Raw genomic sequence first — 24225 nt, forward strand, 5'->3', positions numbered from 1 at the left:
ATCAAAATCTCCTATTGGTGCCAGCCGGTAGATCTAGATGGACACGCGGCGCTTGCGCCTGCCATTTTATTCCAAGTAGAAGACGCCGGAGGACAGAGCTGGAGAATCCAGGGATACCGGAGGTAACGGGGGGAGCTCAGGGGACCCCATTTCTCTCTGCTCTGATATGCTAGATCATATCAGAGGAGAGAAAAATGAATGGGAAATCGGAGTTTTTTTTTTTGCGATCGTTATTCGGTGAATAACGGCGATCACAAGATTGAAGACTGTTTAAATTGACCCGAATCATGTTCTCCAGGGTCTCGGCTACCCCCGGTAGCTGAAACCCCGGAGATTTTCCGACGCTGGGAGGTGCTATAACCTTATTTCTCACCACCATTAAAAAGCGGTGCAGAGGAGTAAGTACCATTAACTGCCACCGTTAAAAGGCGTATCGGCGGTCGTTAAGGGGTTAAGTAAAGGGGTTATAATGGCGTGTTTGAATGAAGAGGGAAAGAAAGTGAGAGGTTGAATATTTGATAGGTGGGTAGTGAAATGTGAAGGAATAAGGTCACTGTTGCAGGTTGTAGGGTGAGAAGAAGTGAGAAGTCTCGTCACTTCTTTTTCGATAGACTCGAAGATGGAAAGTGATGCAGGAGGGAAGGAGGTCCAGGCTCTGAGGGGATTGTGCAAAAATGTCTTGACGGATATGATTTCTTTTTTGTAGGAAATAAGTGGCCAGATCGTCAGCGCTTAGGTTGATGATAGGGGTCTGTACTTTAGGCCTTAGGAGGGAGTGGAAGGTTTCTATGACTCGTTATGAATCTTTGGCTAGAGATGTGATGAAGGTGGTATAGTGGACTTGTTTAGCCAGATGGAGAGCAGAGTTAGAAGTTTTGAGCATGATTTTATAGTGGACGAAACAATCTGCTGAAAGTGATTTTCTCCACAGACGCTCGGCACACCTTGAGCAATCGTGTTTGCAGCGTGTGCCAAGGCTGCCATCTATGCCAGGTTGTTCTATGTTGTACATGCTACTTCCTCCAGGGTGCTCTGCAATGTATCATTATAATGTGACAATGCTCAGTCTTGACACAAGAGGATGGAGATGAAAGCTAAAGATATCTGTAGATTTTTCATAGACTGTTGGGTATAGATGGCACGTAGATTTCTGTGTGTGGTAAGTGGGGGTGTCTTGGATGTTGAGACCGTTCTTGACGAGCAAGAAAAGCAGGTTGTCAGCAGAGTGTGGAAGAGGGGAGTTAGTAAAGTCATGCAGTGAGAAGGGTCCTGAGAAGACCAGGTCCAGATTATTTACCGTCTTTGTGTAGGAGCGTTAGTAAGCTGTGGAAGGCCAATTGAGAAAGAAGATCAGAAACAGATGGGAAGAGTGGGTCATCGATGGGGATGTTAAAATACCCTATGATGAGAGTGGGAATATCACAGGATAGGAAGTGTGGAAGCCAAGTGGCAAAATGATCCAGAAACTGACGGGAGAAGCTTGGAGGGCGATAGACAACCGCCACTCGCGGGGAGAAGGGTTTGTAGAGTCTAACAGTGTGGAGTTCGAAAGAAGGAAACCCAACTGAGGGAACCGGGGAAAAGACCTGGAAAGCACATTGTGATGAAAGGAGCAGACCAACACCTCCATCTTGTCTGTTCTCAGGTCTGGGGTTTTGGGAAAATTGTAGCCCACCATACGAGAGAGCAACCGTTGTGGAGGTGTCAGACTGCTGGATCCAGGTTTCAGTGAGAGCCAGAAGGTTAAGGGAATTTGGAAGAAATCTTGGCTGTAGAGGAGTTTATTGCACGTTGACCGTGAGTTCCAAAGGGCACAATTAAGAGACAAGAGAATGCATGCACTGAATGTTTGTAAGATTGGCAGGGTTTCTATCTGCTGCATGATAAGAGTTAGGTATAGTAGTGTATGGAGGCCCAGGGTTGGGAGAGATGTCGCCAGTGAGTAGCAGGAGGAAAAAAGAGAAGTGGTTCAAGGATTTGTGTGAGAGTTTTGTACGCTGTATGGTGGTAGTGGGTGGTTTTGCTTGATTGAGACATGTCAATAAGGCCTCAGTGTTGTGGATGAGAGAGGGGATGATGTGTAGAGACTGTGTAGAAATATGTTAAAGAGCGGTAAAGGTGAAAGGAAATGGCAGCTAGAACATATAAGAAGCGAAGAGATCAGGAGATTAGATGGTGTAGTGCTACTGAAAGAGAAGCATGTTTATTTGCATATCTGGCATATCCTACCGATCTCCTGCCCGGTCCATTTGCCATGTTTAACTGGCGATACGCTTGTAACATTTTGGAATAGAATAAATTTCCCATGTGCCCCAGCACACATACTCTCTTTAAGCCAGAACTGGATTTATTAGACGTGTGTGCTGGGGTGTAGGACCAGTTTGCCTTGTTGAATAAGCAATTAGCAAGAGACCATAGCAGCCATTACTATGCCAGAAAGACAAAAATCCACACTGGACAGAAATAAAGCACAAATCATCAAGCGAAATAAAACTGAAAATTCAGAAGTAAACATTGGAACAATGAGTAATTCACAGATTTGAAATATTGTGAATTAAGTAAGATGTTCACACTTAACAGAAGTAAAGCAAGCACCTTAGTGATTAATCCCTTCTGGTCACTCCTGGGACATTTCTGGAATACTTCAGTTATACATTTCGAAAAGTGCACTTAGAATAACTACAGTCCAAGCCCATGGTCCGAGTCCATGCCCTCTAGATTTATACATCTTAAATAATTACACATGAAAGAAGCCTGAATAGAAGCAAGGAGTTACGGAGAGACAGTTAAGAAATATGAGAATGGAGTAAATTCGCAGACAGAAGTTTGCTACCAACACAGGGAATTGAACAGGAGGAAGACATACTGGCACAAACAGAGACACAGTTGTGAATGGGGTTCAATTAATATGCAGAGTATTGCACATAGGGGAACATACCTGCTTATGTAAAAGATAGATTGTCCAATCAGGAGTGATGGCAATATTGAAGTATATATATCATGAGATTACATTTCTGGAATATTTCTACTATACACTTTGGTAACTGCACTTAGAATAACAGCACTCTGAGCCCTTGGTGATGGGTAATCTTTAAAGGGAACCTGTCACCCCAAAATCGAAGATGAGCTAAGCCCACTGGCATCAAGAGCTTATCTACAGCATTCTGTAATGCTGTAGATAAGCCCCTGATGTATCCTGAAAGATGAGAAAAAGAGGTTAGATTATACTCACCCAGCGGCGATCCCGCTGTGGTCCGGTCCGATGAGCGTCGCAGTCCGGTCCGGGGCCTCCCATCTTCTTACGATGACTTCCTCTTCTTGTATTCCACGCAACGGCTCCGGCGCAGGCGTACTTTGTCTGCCCTGTTGAGGGCAGAGCACTGCAGTGCCCAGGCGCCGGGAAAGGTCAGAGAGGCCCGCGCCTGCACACTGCAGTACTTTGCTCTGCCCTCAACAGGACAGACAAAGTATGCCTGCGCCACAGCGTGAAGACAAGAAGAGGACATCATCGTAAGAAGATGGGAGGCCCCGGACCGCGACGCCCATCGGATCGGACCGCCCCCCCCCCCAGGTGAGTATAATCTAACCTCTTTTTCTCATCTTTCAGGATACATCGGGGGCTTATCTACAGCATTACAGAATGCTGTAGATAAGCCCCTGATGCTGGTGGGCTTAGCTCATCTTTGATTTTGGGGGTGACAGGTTCCCTTTAAGGTTACCGCCTGAGATGCTCGACCACAATTTGAATGCAATATGGTAGTCACACATTCGCATTACTGCTTTCTTCAGTTTAGGGACTCGCGGACAAGGTTTAGGGGCCTTCTAATCAGAAGAGGCGCCGAAGATGCCTGCAGGTAGTATGAAGTTTGTAGTGACCTGGTCTAGGTGCCATGCTGTGCTGTTATGACCACCGGACTACAGTCGTGCAAATCGTTTTGCTCAATAATTTTGCGGTAATTAGTAAGCAAATCGTTGTAGATAAATGCACCTTATTGCCTCAATAGTTATGAGATTACATGCATCCTCTTATGAACATATTCAGGCCTGTAAAGCCAAATATTTTCCAATGATCTAGCATCTAAACCATTATTTTTTAACTGTAGTAAACTGTGTAAGAGGTGACACTTGAATGTCACTAACAGAATCCAGATGAACAATGGCACTCTAACACCGTCTGGGTACTTGCAGCCGGTATAATTGGGAAGACTTTGTAACCCAGACCAAAGTGTTTTGGTTTAGTTAACTCAGCCGTTACAAAAACAAAACGACATTGATCATACAGTACGTGCAGGTTTTGTCACATTAACAACATGCATCGGTTTATTTTCTTTCTGATATATCCATTTAATCCAGATGTTCTCTAGTCAACACGGTGCAGGCTTCTGGATTGGCGTCTGCAGCAGAGTTTTTGTGACGGCAGTAATACAGGCAGCTCCTCATCTGGCGAAATATTAGAATAACGTGAATCTTGAAAAATATAATACAAGTAACTGGGCAGCTACAAATAACCACATTAAAAAAATCAACAGGATTTATCTTATTTCACAATATAAACTGCATACATTAACTAACTAGTAGTGAAGAGCGAACGCGCTCGGATAACATGTTCGAGGCCCTGCGGCTGCATGTTTTGCGACTTTCTAAGGTTTGATGCAATCTCAGGTTACCGTCACACTAGCAGTATTTGGTCAGTATTTTACATCAGTATTTGTAAGCCAAAACCAGGAGTGGGTGATAAATACAGAAGTGGTGCATATGTTTCTATTATACTTTTCCTCTATTTGTTCCACTCCTGGTTTTGGCTTACAAATACTGATATAAAATACTGACCAAATACTGCGAGTGTGACGGCAGCCTTATTCCACCTAGTCTGGTTGACTGCTCCTCAATGTCCCTCCTCCCTGCTGAGAGATCACATTGCTCAGTAGAAGCTGTAAGTCAGGCTGGGTTGCAGAGATTGGATAAAGGAGTTCACTGACTTTTTATCTGGCATAAAAAAAAATTATTAAAAGGGGTGGTCCGTAATGAACATTTATTTTAATCCTAAATGTTTGACTTTTTAATGTCATAACATAATCTTTTCTAATATACATTTAATTAAAAAGTCCCCATTGTTCCCTCACTACACTACCTACCTGCTCTACTTTTTTTTTTTTCTTCTTTTTCTTTTTTTACTACTTTGTGTGATGAAGCTTCAGTTTAGTACCCCCAGTGCATGCTGGGATAGTCAGAGGAGCCACAATCTGGGTGCAGAGGCCATCTTTCCAATTTTGCTTATCTGCTAGGCTAAAATTTCCAACATTTTGAGTGTATCTATCTATCTATCTATCTAGACAGACAGACAGACAGACAGACAGACAGACAGACAGACAGACAGACAGACAGACAGATAGATAGATAGATAGATAGATAGATGAGGCTTTGATTTAAAGAAAAGTTATCTTTAGGACAAAAGTGGTCAGTTTTTGCTCTTATTTTATTCCCACGGCTGACCTGAGACTTTTTTTTATTAATCTGCTATATGGTTCCAAAGATAATCGTATAAAGCAAGAAAAACAGTAAAGACAGAACTTTATTAAGACACCATATACAAGTAGCAAAAATACAGACAGTTAAAAACATTTAAAAACATATACTTTATACAAAAGGCCCATAATAAGGCTACAACCCACACACAGGACTAAACAATTAATGCTAAATACTCTCATGGACAAAGGCGGCTAATACCACCATGCCCACATAGACAGCTCTGCCCCTCTCACAAGTGTATAATAATGATGTCAAAATGTATTATAACAAACTTGAGGTAACAGAGCCCTATTAGTACAAAAAGTGTCCGCATAGAAACACCCAAGCAGAAAAGTAGCGAAGTATACTAAGTCCTGAAGGGTAGGCACACCTCACAATCACTAAGAACTGACGTATATAGGCTGGAAGGCTGTAAATAGTGTGAAGTAATCACAAACCCAAAGCCACCAGAGCACTGAATAAAGATAACAAAGCTGCACATAGACCTAACAAACTGAGCATACCAGGGCACGGTAACCAATGAAACCCAGATGAGATGTGCAGAGCGGGTGTGCAAGCAGACAAAGTCCTGGTTAGGGCTATGCAGAAGCCCAACGCTTGTTGCCACCTACAGGTGGCTTCGTCAGACTACTTTTCTGCTTGGGTGTTTCTATGCGGACACTTTTTGTACTAATAGGGCTCTGTTACCTCAAGTTTATTAGGCCATGTTCACACTTTGTGGTTTTTACCGCGGATCCGCGGCGATTTTGATGCTGCGGGTCCGCAGCAGTTTCCATAGCGTTTACATTAACATGTAAACCCTATGGAAACCGCAAACCGCTGTGCACATGCTGCGGGAAAAACCGCGCGGGAACGCAGCGGTTTACAATCCGCAGCATGTCACTTCTTTGTGCAGAATTGCAGCGATTCTGCACCCATAGGAATGCATTGATCCGCTTACTTCCCGCATGGGGCTGTGCCCACGTTGCGGGAAGTAAGCGGATAATGTGCTCCAGGCCTGGGAAGCATAAATAGTGTAAAAAAAAAAAAAAAAAGAATTAAAATAAAAAATGTTATACTCACCTCTCAGCGCTGCCCGTGGCCGTCCGGTCTTCGGTTTGCTGTGCGAGCAGGACCTGTGGTGACGTCGCGGTCACATGACCGTGACGCCGCCGCGGTCACATGACCGGGACGTCACGAAGGTCCTTCTCGGCACAGCACCTTTGGAACCGGACTGCCGGGTGCAGCGCCCAGGAGATCCGGACATCAGAGGGGGTGAGTATAACCAATTTTTATTATTTTTATCATTACTATTGATGCTGCATATTGCTGCATATGCAGCATCAATAGTACAGGAGTAATCCCGCAGCGGAAACCGCGGAACAAACCGCAATAAATCTGCAGGGATAACCGCAGCGGTTTTGCCTTGCAGATTTATCAATTCCGCTGCGGGATAAACCTGCAGAGCACACCGCAAAGTGTGAACATGGCCTTATAGTACATTTTGACATCATTATTATATACTTGTGAGAGGGGCAGAGCTGTCTATGTAGGCATGGTGGTATTGGCCGCCTTTGTCCATGAGAGTATTTAGCATTACTTGTTTAGTCCTTGTAGCCTTATTATGGGCCTTTTGTATAAAGTATATGTTTTTAAATGTTTTTAACTGTCAGTATTTTTGCTACTTGTATATGGTGTCTTAATAAAGTTGTGTCTTTACTAGTGCCTTATCCATATGTGTGGTGATCCCCTTTTATGAGACCATTCCTGTTTTTCTTCCTTTATATGATTGGCTCGTATGTAGGTCTCGGTGTGATCCCACTGACCGTGGTGCCCCCTCATAGCTTTTTTCAATATGGTTCCAAAGATATGGGTGCTTTTATTTCTTGGAAATTTTTATGTTTTCTTTTAACGAAAGAGTCATGGCTCAGAGGGTAATTAAGCATTAAGCAACACCGCCTAAGGACATGCCTACAGAGTATCCTGGGAGCCGGACCTCCTTATAAAGACCCCAAAAATTGGCACTAAAAAGGCCCATATCTCTGGAACCTTACAGTACATTAAAAAAAAAAGGGCGAGAATAAAATAAGAATGCTGTATGGCCACTTTTGACCTGATGACAGGGTCCTCTTTGAGTTAGCCGTGCACCTTAGATAACCATCATAACCCCCATAACCAGTAGGTGGTCAGCTGGTTCTTCCAGAATCAGAGACTGTATGAAGGCTTACCTCATAGTTTCAGCGCTTATCTAGGGAATATACCCTTATATGCCACTCGCTGGTATTAGGGCCTTTGGTTGGTTAGAGGATTTTATATTTTGCCAACTTCTATCCTTGTAGACAATCTGTGTATCTTCCCAGAAAGACCACTTCATAAAGATCCTGGCTACGAGATTACACAAAGGTACTTGTGTTGTACAAAGGTACTTGTATCTTTTTTGAGTAAAGAGAAAAAAATCTCAGAACTTGTCTTAAAGCTCCAAGTAATTTTCAAAAAGTTCATTGTATTCTGTGTAAGATAGCGCTTACTGCATGTGTTGAGGGTAACCTGCTTAGCAACGGGATTCAGTCACACAGGCACGATTTTCTCCACTAAACAGTCCATTTCAGTTTATTCAGGCATCATAAACCGCATAACGTAAAGTCCACTACATTACATCCATGGAACATAACAAGAACCAACAGTCTGATCCAATAGCAGATACTTCATAAAACACAGCTTCAATCACTTTTCAGACACTACACCCGCCAGTCCTCCTCTAACTAGTTTTCGGGGGTGTTCGTGCCCCGTATCAATGTCTCTACTCACATAGCATTACACGACATTAGATTGCAGTCTCTAAACACGCTGGACCTCACTTCGTCGAGTTACTGTGGGAGACCACACAGTTCATTAACTGACCCTCGTCAGTGCACACAGTCCCCCATACTCTGGGTTACCTTCCAGGAGCTCATGCTCCACACGCTGACTCCTTGTCAGTCCTCGTTCTCAGGGAAACTGCCTAACTGTGATCAATGTTCCGGACCAAGCCTTGCTCACCAGGCCACCCATCAGTTTCAGACCCACTTAAGGACGGTAGCTTCCCCAACGCAGTAGCCGTCACAGGCTCTGCAGGACCATGGCCTCACCTCGTGCTCTTCAGGAATCCGGTCCTACTCCCAAGACCTTCTAACACAGAGGCCATCCAGGTCCACGGCCTCTGTGTGCTATTCAGGACGTCCGTCCACTCATAGGACCGTCCAACACACAGGCCTTCACGTCCATCTAGGACCTTATACACCGACCATTCAGGTCCACACACTCTCCCATGTGACCAGACCTCAGTCACATTATATCACTGTAGCCACCCCTATAGGTGGGAGGTGTGTGTGGTTAATCAGACCTGTCCAGCTCTCCGACTAACCCTGTAAGCCTCCCTTTACAACTACACAAACACTTGTGGGGCTACAGGACCCAAAACCACAACATTACTGGCTTACATCACAGAGGATCTCCTCTACGACATATACCGGCCATTCACAATGATGACGGTCACCGTCTCACTAACACCATTACGCCTCCATGCGTAACCTGAGGAGCACATACAGCGCCCCTAGCTGTAACGGGTCACTGCCTCACATCAGTGATGAAAACATCCACAATTTCTCTCTATGAAGAACTGAGGAAAGTTTTGAAACTTTTGTGGAAGTTACTCTTGAGCAAAGCCTTGACCAGACTGGTCGTCTTTAAGACTTCCAGCTTGGCTCATACATGGAAGGTAATGAAAATTGGCTTTGTTTTAACATGTGGCACGTGAACTTGCTGCTCTGAACTAACGAAATTAAATCCTCTTTATTTACTGACCTTCAGGACGTGGCCTGACATTCTTAGCCAAGCTTTGGAGTTTCGGCAAGAAAAGAGGGCGAAGGGCTGGGGTGGGGGAGGGACAAATATTGATGCTATTTCTCTTGTAGTGTGGGTCCTGTAATTGTGATTAATAACAGTTGCTTTCACTATCTAGAAACAGACAGGCTGGTTTGTCTGCCTACAATCATGCTGTGATAAATGGAGCTATTTTAACTCCAGTTTTGTGTATTAAAGAAAACAGATGTAGTCTAAGACTTGAGGCTATGAGGAAGTATAAATGCTGCTTAACTCCACTTCCCAGCACTTGTTATTGTAAATGAGGAGCCGGTCAGCCCTCAGTCTTTACTGCTGAGGAACCGTGAAACCCCGAGACCGGGACCAGTTTTTATTTATTCATTTTAGTTTAAATTTCAACATCTAAAAATAAAACAAACTTTTTTCTTTTTATTAAAATTTAGTATTAGTATTATCTTTTTTTTTTTTTTTTATACCTTTCTCAGTTTAATTCCCGCAGCTAAAAATGGGTGATGGACATTCAATAATCCAACAAGTGTTTGCCTTGTTACACCGCTCTTATAACTGTGGTGTAACGAACTGTCCCAGCATCTATCGCGTCCGTGTTATGCTCGGGAGAGAGAAAAGAATGACGGTTCCCACTGAAAGACCGCAAGCAGGGTTCGTGAAAAGTGTGAGAAATTAATAGAAAAACTTTATATAATTCCATAAATTAAACTTTATTTCCCTAAACCACATTATTCCTTTAACTTGTTGTATAAACTGTATGTGTCGTGTTTGTCACGCCTCGTGAAACATGGTGTAAAGTCTGGTGGAGATGGTGCATTTTACAGTTTCTCACAACTTTATGTGGGCAGCACGGTGGTGCAGTGGTTAGCACAGCAGCCTTGCAGCGCTGGAGTCCTGGGTTCCGATCCCACCAACGACAACATCTGTAAGGAGTTTGTATGTTCTCCCCGTGTTTACGTGGGTTTCCTCTGGGTTCTCCGGTTTCCTCCCACATTCCAAAAACATACTGATAGGGATTCTAGATTGTGAGCCCCATCTGGGACAGCGATGATAATGTGTGCAACCTGTAAAGCGCTGTGGAATATGTTAGCGCTATATAAAAATAAAGATTATTATTATTTATGTTTTTAATCCTGGGGGGAAAAAAAACATAATGATCTTGTCCTTAGGATTGGAGGTCTGTGTGATGTGTGGGACCCTTCCTCGATTAGCGGTACCGACCTTCTCTCTACAAAAAAATTTGTGAAAGTTGTTCCTCAAAGAACATTTCCATGATGTGATGTATGATGGCTCTGCGAGCTTCTAATTTTATTGATATTCTATAGAATTCTTGTAGGGAAAGTTTTGTTGTATAGATTATTTTTCTTCTTTTCACTTTTATTTTCAAATACAACTTTTAAATTTCATTATGGCATTATATATATATATATATATATATATATTTTGACTGTGTGGTGTCCTGCTCATGTAATGATCATGCAGATAATAGACATCAGATTCCCCCCCCCCCCCGGTGGAATTGTTATTAGTATTATTATAATTATTATTATAGCGCCATTTATTCCATGGCGCTTTACATGTAAGGAGGGGTATACATAATAAAAACAAGTACAATAATCTTAAGCAATGCAGGTCACAACTGGTACAGGAGGAGAGAGGATCCTGCCCGCGAGGGCTCACAATCTAGAATAATATAACGGGTTAAGATATTCTGTTTCCCGGTACAGAACCTGAGCCCAGTTACATAAAAACAACTGCTGGAAAATAACCACTATCATCTGTCTTGTGCTACAATAAAAATAATAAATAGTAACCGTATGGTGGAGCTTTCTGTACATTCATCTCTTAACCATTCATGATCAATGCGTGTCCACCATGAAGGACCGCTGCTCAGGCTGACCTCATAACTACAGAATCCTTTGAAGATTTTTTATAGACTTGTTTTGATTTATTATTCCACCACTTAAGTTGCTGTTTTCTCCTCTTTATCAGCCTGTTAAGATTTTTTGTGCTTGGTTCAAGTGGTGTCAATGCAGTTTAGATTACTTCACAATTGGTGGCTGATGTGTCCCGCGAAGACTCCCTCTCGTCCCCACACTAAACTATTCTCTTTATAGGTATTGTATAATTATATAGCATTCCACAGGGGCAGTTTCCAGTTATGCAAGTAGGTAGTGAAATTTAATATCCAAGACCTAAAAGATCATAATAAATGTTGTTCACTCATTTTCAAACAGGAAGAAGATAACTATTGTATCTGTTAATATAGACCGAAAAATTGGTATAATTTTTAGACTACTTTTGTCCCAGAGTGGTTGGTTTCTTGACCTTTGTTAAGACATAAAATGTTTTCCATTTCTTTTGTGTTTTCTTAGGCAAGGTGAGTTGAGGGCTACGCTTTCTGCTTTTTTTTTTTTTTTTTAAATATTGTGATTGAAGAATAAAGATTTATAATGCTAAAAAATAATCCAAAAATGGAGTATTTTCTACATTGCAAAACTGTCTGCATTTAAGTAGAATTAACACTGATTATGTGGAACTTAAATCCTTTTTTGCACCATTACCTTACTATACCAGAAAAAGCCAAAATATTTTATTTTAACATAAATGAGAAAACTATACATTTTAACTGTGTATTATTGAAGGCATTTTTTTAAATATAATTGTTGGTAATTATATGTAATATTTAACCTACAATTATATTTAAAATATTGCCTTCAATAATACACAATTAAAATGTATATTTTTCTCATTTAATTTTTTATTTATTTTTTATTATTGGTCTTGTGGCATTTTTTTGTTACTGTTGTCCCTTTTAAAAAAAAAAATCTATTGTGGGGGTCTTTGGCTGATGCGTAGCCTTTGACCCTTGCGTGAATTGTTACAGTTGATCTGTGAGTGGTGGACAAGATCTATAATCATTGGCTCGTAATCAATGGGTCCGATAATGAATAGGCTCCAAATAAAAGTAATGACGCTGTTTTCTCAAGTGTTTTTTTTTTGCCTCAAGAGTTGAATGAAGATGAATGGATGTATTAGTAATTTGTATTTATTACTGTTGTCCACGCTCATTATGAAAATGAACCAGTTTCTGGCTTAGCCGGGGTGTTTTCCATGCTTTGTGAGTCTGATCAGTTTTTGCTCACCAGAACATGAAAACATTAGCACTTTTTTTTTTGTTTTTATAACTAATTTTTTTCTTAATTTGTAAATATTGAAAAGGCTTTTCACAAATTATTTTTATTATATTTTGCTTTTTAATTTTTTTAAGTTATTTTTATTTTTTCAATATAAGTTATACGCATTCTACAAATCCTCATGTGCACATTGCATCGGAAATTGACCAGCGCTGCGGATTAAAGAAGCCCTCCCATCAAAGTTTTTATCCTCTTAATATGTTGCAGTCATTACATTATATAGCCCTGTGCACTTACAGTTGCTCATTTTGCCTTTCTACCCAGATAATTCTTCTCTTTTCCATTAGGTCTATGACATCACGTGATTAATAACTGACTAGCTGAGTCCTTCTAAGCTCTATGTAGAAACAGGAGCTCAATTTTCCCTGTAGGAGCCTTAACTCACTACATTAATCCCTGGCGGGGGGGGGGAGAACGGAGAGGAGTAGCTGGGTCACATGGTGAAAAGGGGAAAAAGAAAAGAGTAGAATTAGCTGGGTAGAAAGGTAAAATGAGCAATTGTAAGTACACAGTGCTATATAATGAGTACAATATATTAAGAAGATAAAAGACTTTAATGGAAGTGCTTCTTTAAATATCGTCTGCAATGCAATCTGTGAAATATGCAATAAATCTGTGGCAAATTTTGCGGTGGAAATGCCGCCTATGTGGTCTTACTTTTTAAAACCTCCAGGATATCTTGACACTTAGCAAAGTTATTTCTGAAATGTACACAACTTTTTCAAAATAACCTCTTTCACCTGTATGGAAATTTCTACAACCAATAATGCTGCTTTGTATGTAGACCCGCAAATATTATTCACAAATGTTTTTGAGAGTTCTTGATACAGGAGAGATGGATCTCTGGAAACCTATTAAAAACAGGGCTGATGAATCAAGACTGGCGTTTTTATATGCTATGAGTACATTTAGTTTGTAATTCATGCCTATCGTGTGCCACAAAATTATGATTAATTTGCTGGACTGTGCTCTCAGCACCCCTCTCTCCAATCATCGCCTCTTTCATAAAAAGTAGTTGAACCTGGTTTAAAAACGTCAAATGACTTAAGGTTTTGTTTTTTTGTTTTTTTTTCCAAAAATTGAGACCTTGAAAAAAGTTTTACGCCAGATTTCTAAAGCAAGCTGTTTATGTAGACAAGTCATTTTTTACAGAAAATATACAATCCTGTTATTAATACAAAAAAGTGATAAGGAAAAAAATGCTGCAGAAAATGGTGAAAATAAAGCAAAACTCTGAACATATACTCAGGAATTTTTTTTTTTCCTTTTAACCGAGGCAGAAAAATGTCTTCTCTTTTTTTGTTCACAACGTTTTTGGTTCTGATGGTTTGGAGGAGTTGAGGGTTTTGGGGGGCTTTTTTTCTTTTTTCTTTTTTTTTTTGGTGCAGACTTTTTAATTACCCTACTTTTTTTTTTTTTTTTACCTGCTGCTCATTCGGGATTTTTTTTTTTTCATTTACAAAAAGTGGAAGCAAATTCAAAGTGTTTGTAATATTTTATTATGCAGATTTTGGAGTGGATCCACTTTAATACCACACAAATAAAAACTGTGTGCCCTTAAAGAGTAGCCGTTGTTTTAGTTATAATTTCGTACATCAGTAGTACAGATGAAATTAAGAAACTTTATAATATATCTTATCAGAGAAGTCTGCTTTTTATGCTCATTCATTCTCCAAATTCTTAATGCTCAAGTTAAATCTCTTCAGTTACTAGAGATTCTCCCATTTCTGACCTAGGAGATGACCGTTGGTGCTCATTACATTTCATGGAACTTACAGCGGAATGTCGTTCCGCCTCTAGCTCCTCCCCTCTCCATAGAACTTTAAAATCACCAACTGTCATCTTTTATCTCCGTAACGGTAACTTCTGTTTGCACTAAATACAGATTTTTTAGACTTCAGGTATGAATTGAGAGTGAAAGATCAGTCCAGGAGGGGAAAGAAGCCGATTTCTCTGAGATTTATTTGAAAGTTGCTTCGTTTCACGTTTACTACTGATCTATGAAATAACAATTAAAGCGACGGTTACTCTTTAAGCTTCTCCGCTTCCAGAAATGGAGTCTTACATCCTGCAGTAAAGAGACTTCTTACAACGCTAGTAGAGTACATTGTATTTCTGGTTATCGCAGCCTCTCGGACCACGTCCCAGTAGACGTCCCACAATCCAGAGACCTATCTCACAGCCATCTATGGACGATTTTTGCTCCTTTCCCTTCTTCTCCTTTCTTTGTTTCCACTCTGCTAATCAAATGCACATTACATTTATTCTAGTAAAAGTGTAAACCATAGAAAATTTGACAAGATAGATGTGTAAATTATCACTCTGACAGAACTAATGATGCACTCCAAGCACCTTCTGTTTTCCAGCACTTGGCGAGCGACTTCATTAAATATGCAATGGCCGTTTGGTGGCTGCTCGCACGTTGGTTGCCTTCCTTGTGGAATTGCTGTATTTCCTGAGGTGGATGAGCAGGCAGGCAGGCACGTTGGCGGCTGGACCGCCCGCTGAGGCTCTGATGTACTCCATCTTGTTTGTGCAGTTGTTTGAAGTATTTTCAGGACAATTGCATCTATAACCACAGGACATATTCCCCGCAGCTACGTTCTAGACAGCAGTAAGAGAAACGCAGGCAGATTATGTTCTGCCTTTTACCTACCTATAATAATTCAGCCTATGAGAACCAGAAACTATCTATGGGCTCGTTTATTAAAAGGAAGATTAACATGAAGCCGCGGCGGTGACTTGTATGTGCGGGCGCGATAAATAAGAGATTTATCAAGGATTTTCTGTATGGGATTCCAAAGGATACATAATGAAAATTAGATGGATATTGAATAGTATAAAATCGACACTCCTTGAATATTTTGTAATCACGGGATAAGAGAAAGTATGCAGATAAATAGTGTAAAAAATCAATTTTATTGAAGACCGATTTAAAATAATCTATTCACAAGGAATACCTTAAAAAGAGGGGACACATAGTAAGATCGAAATAGTACCCAGCGCAAGAAAATAAGGGAAAATAGAGGGTGTCTGATCCGACATATATGGTGGAAGTTAATAAAGTGCAAGTGCTGATGATAAGGAGTGCACCCTTACTAGTCCTCAACGCCAGATAAACTAGAGCTAGGTAAAGTAAGAATAGAACGTAGTGATGAGTGAACGTTCTGGGATAAGGTGTAATTCAAGCATGCTCGGCTTTGGCGTGCTCGAATACTATGTCCGAGTCCCCGCAGCTGCATGTCTCGTGGCTGTTCGACAGCCACAACTGGGATTGTCGGTTTGTTAGGTAATCCCCACATGTGTTGCGGCTGTCAAACAGCCACGAGATAGGCAGGCACTGGAACTCAAACATATTTTTCGAGCATGCCGAAGTCACTCGGTTATCAACTGAGCATTAACTGATAGCACTTTATCCGAGCACATTCGTTCATCACTGCAAGTAAGGCAATCATGACAATATAATGATTTAGAGGCAGTGGTACCTAAGTAGATCCTTTTGTTGTCTGTGGGCCTCAAACAACGTCTGTCCCTCCCCCTCTACGACCCCCAGAAGAAGCGAGACGAAACGGTGATGGAGTGGAGGGACACATGCTCTTGGTAGGTATGCACACATTATAACGTATAGGACTATTTGACACATTTTCTTTAATGAAATTAGAAAGATGTGGAAGGGTTTTTCCCACCATGATTCTTTTTATAAAAAATAAAAATTAATAATGGAGCATATTTTAAAGAGTATCTATAACTAATCTATTTAGTTTAAATAAAAGCTTTCAATGATCCAAAGGGGCATGTTCTCCAGGAACAAAGGAAGATAGTTAAAACTTGGCCTTTAGTCACAGGGGATAGAAAAAAAAAACTGGGAGAATGCGCACATATTACAATGCAGGAAAGAAATATATCTTGGTACCGTGTTAGCCAGTAGATAGAAAAATATTTAGAATTGAGAGTCCTCAGTGGGACCACTGAGGACTCTCAATTCTAAACAGTTAGCCATTAAAAGGTATCAACCACTGAGGGCTCTCAATTCTAAATATTTCACATATTACAAAGCATTCTCCCAGTTTTTTTTTTTATCCGATATGATTAAAGGCTAAGTTTTAACTACAGGTCCTTCTCAAAAAATTAGCATATAGTGTTAAATTTCATTATTTACCATAATGTAATGATTACAATTAAACTTTCATATATTATAGATTCATTATCCACCAACTGAAATTTGTCAGGTCTTTTATTGTTTTAATACTGATGATTTTGGCATACAACTCCTGATAACCCAAAAAACCTGTCTCAATAAATTAGCATATCAAGAAAAGGTTCTCTAAACGACCTATTACCCTAATCTTCTGAATCAACTAATTAACTCTAAACACATGCAAAAGATACCTGAGGCTTTTATAAACTCCCTGCCTGGTTCATTACTCAAAACCCCCATCATGGGTAAGACTAGCGACCTGACAGATGTCAAGAAGGCCATCATTGACACCCTCAAGCAAGAGGGTAAAGGTACCTTCACACATAACGATATCGTTAACGATATCGTTGCTTTTTGTGACGTAGCAACGATATCGTTAATGAAATCGATATGTGTGACAGCGACCAACGATCAGGTCCCTGCTGGAAGATCGTTGGTCGCTGAATAAAGTCCAGAACTTTATTTCGTCGCTGGACTCCTGCTGACATCGCTGGATCGGCGTGTGTGACACCGATCCAGCGATGTCTTCACTGGTAACCAGGGTAAACATCGGGTAACTAAGCGCAGGGCCGCGCTTAGTAACCCGATGTTTACCCTGGTTACCATGCTAAAAGTAAAAAAAAACAAACACTACATACTTACCTACCGCTGTCTGTCTTCTAGCGCTGTGCTCTGCACTCCTCCTGTACTGTCTGTGAGCCGGAAAGCAGAGCGGTGACGTCACCGCTCTGCTTTCCGGCTCCCAGACAGTACAGGAGGAGAGCAGAGAAGCAGAGCACAGCGCTGGAGGACGGACGGCTGTAGGTAAGTATGTAGTGTTTGTTTTTTTTACTTTTAGCATGGTAACCAGGGTAAACATCGGGTTACTAAGCGCAGCCCTGCACTTAGTTACCCGATGTTTACCCTGGTTACCGGCATCGTTGGTCGCTGGAGAGCGGTCTGTGTGACAGCTCTCCAGCGACCAAACAGCGACGCTGCAGCGATTCGGATCGTTGTCGGTATCGCTGCAGCGTCGCTAAATGTGAAGGGGCCTTAAGACCCAGAAAGAAATTTCTCAACAAATAGGCTGTTCCCAGAGTGCTGTATCAAGGCACCTCAATGGTAAGTCTGTTGGAAGGAAACAATGTGGCAGAAAACGCTGTACAACGAGAAGAGGAGACCGGACCCTGAGGAAGATTGTGGAGAAGGACCGATTCCAGACCTTGGGGAACCTGAGGAAGCAGTGGACTGAGTCTGGTGTGGAAACATCCAGAGCCACCGTGCACAGGCGTGTGCAGGAAATGGGCTACAGGTGCCGCATTCCCCAGGTAAAGCCACTTTTGAACAATAAACAGCGGCAGAGGCGCCTGACCTGGGCTACAAAGAAGCAGCACTGGACTGTTGCTAAGTGGTCCCAAGTACTTTTTTCTGATGAAAGCAAATTTTGCATGTTATTCGAAAATCAAGGTGCCAGAGTCTGGAGGAAGACTGGGGAGAAGGAAATGCCAAAATGCCTGAAGTCCAGTGTCAAGTACCTACAGTCAGTGATGGTGTGGGGTGCCATGTCAGCTGCTGGTGTTGGTCCACTGTGTTTCATCAAGGGCAGGGTCAATGCAGCTAGCTATCAGGAGATTTTGGAGCACTTCATGCTTCCATCGGCTGAAATGCTTTATGGAGATGAAGATTTCATTTTTCAGCACGACCTGGCACCTGCTCACAGTGCCAAAACCACTGGTAAATGGTTTACTGACCATGGTATTACTGTGCTCAATTGGCCTGCCAACTCTCCTGACCTGAACCCCATAGAGAATCTGTGGGATATTGTGAAGAGAAAGTTGAGAGACGCAAGACCCAACACTCTGGATGAGCTTAAGGCCGCTATTGAAGCATCCTGGGCCTCCATAACATCTCAGCAGTGTCACAGGCTGATTGCCTCCATGCCACGCCGCATTGAAGCAGTCATTTCTGCCAAAGGATTCCCGACCAAGTATTGAGTGCATAACTGAACATTATTATTTGATGGTTTTTTTGTTTATTAAAAAACACTTTTATTTGATTGGATGGGTGAAATATGCTAATTTATTGAGACAGGTTTTTTGGGTTATCAGGAGTTGTATGCCAAAATCATCAGTATTAAAACAATAAAAGACCTGACAAATTTCAGTTGGTGGATAATGAATCTATAATATATGAAAGTTTAATTGTAATCATTACATTATTGTAAATAATGAAATTTAACACTATATGCTAATTTTTTGAGAAGGACCTGTACTTTTCTTTGGTGCTAGAGAACATGCCCTTTTGCATCATTCAGAGCTATTTGACCTAGAAGCCAGGCCAGTAGACACCTAGACCACAGATGGTCTACCCTGGAAGTCTCCTGAGATACTTATCTCTAACACATAAAGGTACCTTTACACTAAACGATTTACCAACGATCACAACCAGCGATACGACCTGGCCGTGATCGTTGGTAAGTCGTTGTGTGGTCGCTGGGGAGCTGTCACACAGACAGCTCTCTCTAGCGACCAACGATCAGGGGAAAGACTTCGGCATCGTTGAAACTGTCTTCAACGATGCTGAAGTTCCCCTGCAGCACCCGGGTAACCAGAGTAAACATCGGGTTACTAAGTGCGGGGCCATGCTTAGTAACCCGATATTTACCCTGGTTACCATTGTAAAAGTAAAAAAAAAAAAAACACTACATACTCACATTCTGATGTCTGTCACGTCCCCCGGCGTCCACAGGGTTAAAACTGCTTTCGGCAGGAGTGCTGCTAATGCACGCGCTGCTGTCGAGAGTTTCTCTGCACTGACTGTGTCAGCGCCGGCAGTAACAGCGGTGACGTCACCGCTGTGCTCTGCTTTACGGCCGGCGCTGACACAGTGGACGCCGGGGGGCGTGACAGACATCAGAATGTGAGTATGTAGTGTTTTTTGTTTTTTACTTTTACAATGGTAACCAGGGTAAATATCGGGTTACTAAGCATGGCCCTGCGCTTAGTAACCCGATATTTACCCTGGTTACCAGTGAACACATCGCTGGATCTGCGTCACACACGCCGATTCAGCGATGAAAGCAGGTGATCAGCGACCAAAAAATGGTCCTGATCATTCCCAGCGACCAACGATCTCCCAGCAGGGGCCTGATCGTTGGTCGCTGTCACACATAACGAGATCGTTAGCGGGATCGTTGCTACGTCACCAAAAGCGTGACGTTGCAACGATATCATTAACGATATTGTTATGTGTGACGGTGCCTTAAGTGGAGAGCTGAATTGACAATTAGTTTTTTAAATAACATTGACTAGCTAGCATGTTCTGCATTGTTCTTTGTGTGTATAACTTTGATGTCACAGATCCAATTTGTTTTGACAAGTGCATAAAATGCAAAATCGGTAACATGCCACCAACCTATTATGTGTTTTATAATAGTGGAGTCGTGTGTGGCACAGTGACCTTTTGGATTTTCACGCACTAGGGCCTGCGTTAAAATGTCCTTTTATGCCCCTTCTGAGGTTGCAGCCCTTTGACCAGATATTACCTAATTGATGACCATGGAATTTTTCACGCTTTCAATTTTTCCTCACTTTTTTCCAAGAACCATGACTTTTATATTTTTCTGTTGACACGGTCTATGTGGACTTGTTTTTTGCAGAGGGATTAAATAGTGAAAGTAAATAAATGGAATTCTGCCATTGTTGTTTTTGGTTTCACAGTGTTCATTATGTGGTGCAAGTGACCTGGAAAAATGATTGTCCAGTTCAGTGCAGTTGTGGCAATACTAAACTTTCATTGTCCGTTTTTTTTTTTTTTTTATTATTATTTAAAGAGAAGCTGTCAGCAGGATTGAGTTCTATAAACTAAAGGCATGGCCATAATGGTGCCGTGATGCTGATTAATTTGATACCTGATGTAAAGGGATGCGCTCAGTGGTTGCTTAAGTTTTCATAAAATGACGTCTTCTGTGCGGGACGTGGGGCAGTGTCATCTTCTCGTTCTCTGCCCCACACCAGCCTCCTCTACTTCTTGTGCAGGTTCTTAATTATTCAGTGACCTGCCTCTTTTTTTAATATTCCTCACCGCCATTATTGTGTGCACAGTGTGAGCCGGCGTCCTGTGTGCAAGAGTGCAATAAAATGGTGGTGGTGTATGCGCAGATCGAGATTTTGGCTCTGAACTGATTTGATCTTGATTTGCTTTTTGTTACCTTGTTTTGTTTTTTGTTTTTTCAAGGTCTTTTTTTTTTTTGCCTTTTTTTTTATGTTTCTCGTACGAATTACCTTTATATTTTGATTAGACTTTTTTTGGATGCTTTAAGACTATTTACATTTTTTTTTTCAAAGCAATTTGAAAAAGTATTCCATGAAATGTCTGTTGGAAACTAGTACACATCTGAGAGCAGCAAGATGTAGGAGCAGAGACCCTGAACCCAGCGATGTATCAATTACTATACTGGGTTTCTGATTAAAACTATTTTCTTTGCTGTAGATCTAGCAGTTCTCTAAATGCTGAGCTCTGTATAAGCACGCCCATACCACTGATTGGCAGCTCTTCCATGTGCATAGGCAGAAAGCTGCCAATCAGTGATGGGGCAGACTTATAGCAAGCTCATGACGATGGAGGATAGTGATATTCTCTCACAGATAAGTGATTTATAAAAATTACAGCAAACAGTCTGGTAAGTGATACATCCCTGGAATTGGGGTTTCTTCCCCTATATCATGTTGCTTTCTGATTAGGAGGCAAAATGCAGGTAATATTCTTTTTTAACTAATGAAATGCCATTTTTATGCTTTTTTCACTTTTTTATTATTTCTGTCATCACTTTTTGCAGTAAAAAAAAAAAATACTCATTATAAGTGTGTGGAATTTTGCCTGGAAAAACTAGTGTGAACAAGGCCAATTAAAGTATTTAACACTTGGCATATATCAAAATTTAAAAGGAAGGAAATAGAAAAATAATTAACAGAAATGTGATTTTTAGATTTGCAGATTAATAATTTACAATTTAATCTGTCTGAATTTTAGTTTTTATAGATTGTGCTTGTTTTTTTTTTGTCCACGAAGGTTTCAATGGCCTCCGCCATTTAGAGCCTCAAACGTAATTTGCACCTTTGCATCGTGTTAAGTGCTGTTTGCCCTTCTAAATTCTCATCAATACCCTGGAGAGTTTGACGGCGATTTGACTTCAACGTTTTGTTTTTGTTTTGGTTTTTTTTGCTTTTTTTTTTTAAACAGATCATTAGATTAAGATTTTAGCTCTTTGGAAATAAATGTGGTTACCATTTCATTATTTGCTAAGCAAGCCCGTAATCCCCGCCTAAGCCTCATCTACATTTTGCAGTTTGCAGAGAGAGCAGGCGATGCTGAATGCAGCCGTCCTTCGGGAATACACCGAACTTAATGAGCTTGATAGTCTGGTGGGCTCAATAAATCAAATAAAGGAAAACATTTCTCATTTCTGAATAAAAGCATTTATCACCCTGTGTTTATTCATTCATGGTCATAAGATTGATCGGCTTCTTGTATCATGAATGTATACCAAAGCATTTTTATTTATTTAATTTTTTCCCCTTTTTTTTTTTTTTTCTTCTCTCTTCTCCCCCCTTTTCCCATTCCTGTCTTCTAGTCGGCAAGTTACGAAAGCAGTGGCTGAAGGAGAGCATTTCACACGTCGGACTAGGAATGCTCCAATCCGTGAAGAATTTCGTCGACCCCAACAATATCTTTGGAAACCGAAACCTTTTATAAAGAAAGCTCGATCTGTAATTCTGTCTTTTGTGTCCAATGTTTTAATACTGTACAGAGATCCCCCGGTGAACGAGAGCGGTCTAAGGAGGCGGAAGCCCGAACTAAGAATGCCACCGAGAGCGAGAATTACACATTCCGCGTGTTGATCAAATGTCCTTTTATCGGAAGACTCTCGCTAAGAATTGGACTTGGCAATCTGTACTAAGGGAGGGGATAGGAGGGGGAGACAGCTTCACTTTTCCCCGACTGCTCTTGACCCTCCAGACATATGTTACATTAACGTGCCCTCGGTTGTCAGGGCTAGAAAATTCACTTTGTCTCAGCCAGCCAGAAATGCATAGCATGCCGCCGTTTAGAGCAAATGGCAATTTCTTAAGCTAGTCAAGCAAGACATTGATTTATCTGAATATGTTTTGCTGCACTAGGCCAATTTTGTTTTTTGTCTTCCGAGAGTAAAGAGTTGACATATTCAGCGAATAAGAGGTTCTGCATCAGCTGCAGTCATTCTAAAAACACCCGTGCTTCCTTAATAAGACTAACAGCCACTAAATAATCGACGTAGGTATATTAATCACCCGAGACTGCTGTTTTACACATGCGTCATTCCAGATATCTCTTATGGTGGCGCTGTTTTTTATGGCTGCAGAGTCAACGACCCTAACACTCTCTCTTTTATTCTACTTCTATTTTTCCAAACTAAAGGAGAAATTCCGTGAATAAAAACAAATTGATAGACAGGTGGAAGTAAATAGGTTGAGAAGAAAGTGAGCGCGCATCCCCTCCCTGTACAATACCCTTGCCGGCAGATAGGCCGCCTTCTGTACTACCTACTTAGTGAGCCAGGCTCTCGTAACAATCTGCAGATCGGATGCACAAAGCGGCTGCTCCTCGTTTCCTTGTCGGAGGGTGGCAGCTGCTCTGTGCAGAAAGCATCCCCATCCAGAGACGAGGTCTGATGCTTGGAAGTGTGTGCAGAAACAGCTGTTCTCCCTGCCTCCTACCAGCCCGTCTCTTGGGAAGAAAACTGCATTAGCACCATCAAGCTTTAAGAAATCTCTTCTTGTGTCATGGAAGGATTTTTTATTTTTTTTTTCTTCCGAGATTGCATTTTTGTTACAATAAATATTTAATACACTTGATTTTTTATTTTGTTTTTTTTTCGGATGGCAAATAAAACTGGAATATATGCCTCCTCACTCATATCCGGCTATACAAAGCGCCATCTCAAGACATGATCATCCCTGCTCCATTATTTCTTCTATGGGGCTCGTTGGAGTTCTTTTCCGAAATGATGGGATTCTACTCTTTTTAACTCCTTCACTACTGCCGTCAGCTGGTCTACAATTCTGAATTAGCCATAATACTTTTTTTTGTACAGAAATGCTAACATCTTCATATTGTATGTTCACCACAGAATTTCACATAAAATTAACGCTTTCACCCAAAACGGCCTCGTTGTCTTTATTTTTATTAGTTTTATCGGAGAGGTGGAAGAGAGGGTAAAAGTTTTACAGCTTGCATTTATTTATCTTTTTGCTTGTATTGTTCTTCTTTTATATAAATGGTTTAGGAGTCAAAGTTAGCGTTGGCAATTTATTACTATTCTATTAATTAGGATATGGAGATCAGTGATGTCACCGAGCATCAACAAGTCAGGATTTTTACAGTCCATATCTAATACCTTTTTTCTTGAGATGGAAAAAGTCAGCTTAAATATAA

General features: G+C 41.2%; 1 protein-coding gene across 1 annotated transcript in view; it reads left to right on the plus strand.

Moving 5' to 3' along the window:
* Window positions 1–23953, plus strand: part of AGPS (alkylglycerone phosphate synthase) — a 196532-nt gene extending 172579 nt beyond the window's left edge. The window contains exon 20 of the mRNA XM_069733205.1: window positions 22385–23953. Coding sequence (XP_069589306.1) covers window positions 22385–22506 — 122 coding nt within the window. The 3' untranslated portion in view covers window positions 22507–23953. The remainder of the gene's footprint in view (window positions 1–22384) is intronic.
* Window positions 23954–24225: the final 272 nt, after the last annotated feature.

Source organism: Ranitomeya imitator, chromosome 7 (genome assembly GCF_032444005.1).
Source record: "Ranitomeya imitator isolate aRanImi1 chromosome 7, aRanImi1.pri, whole genome shotgun sequence".
Taxonomy (NCBI): Eukaryota; Metazoa; Chordata; class Amphibia; order Anura; family Dendrobatidae; genus Ranitomeya; species Ranitomeya imitator.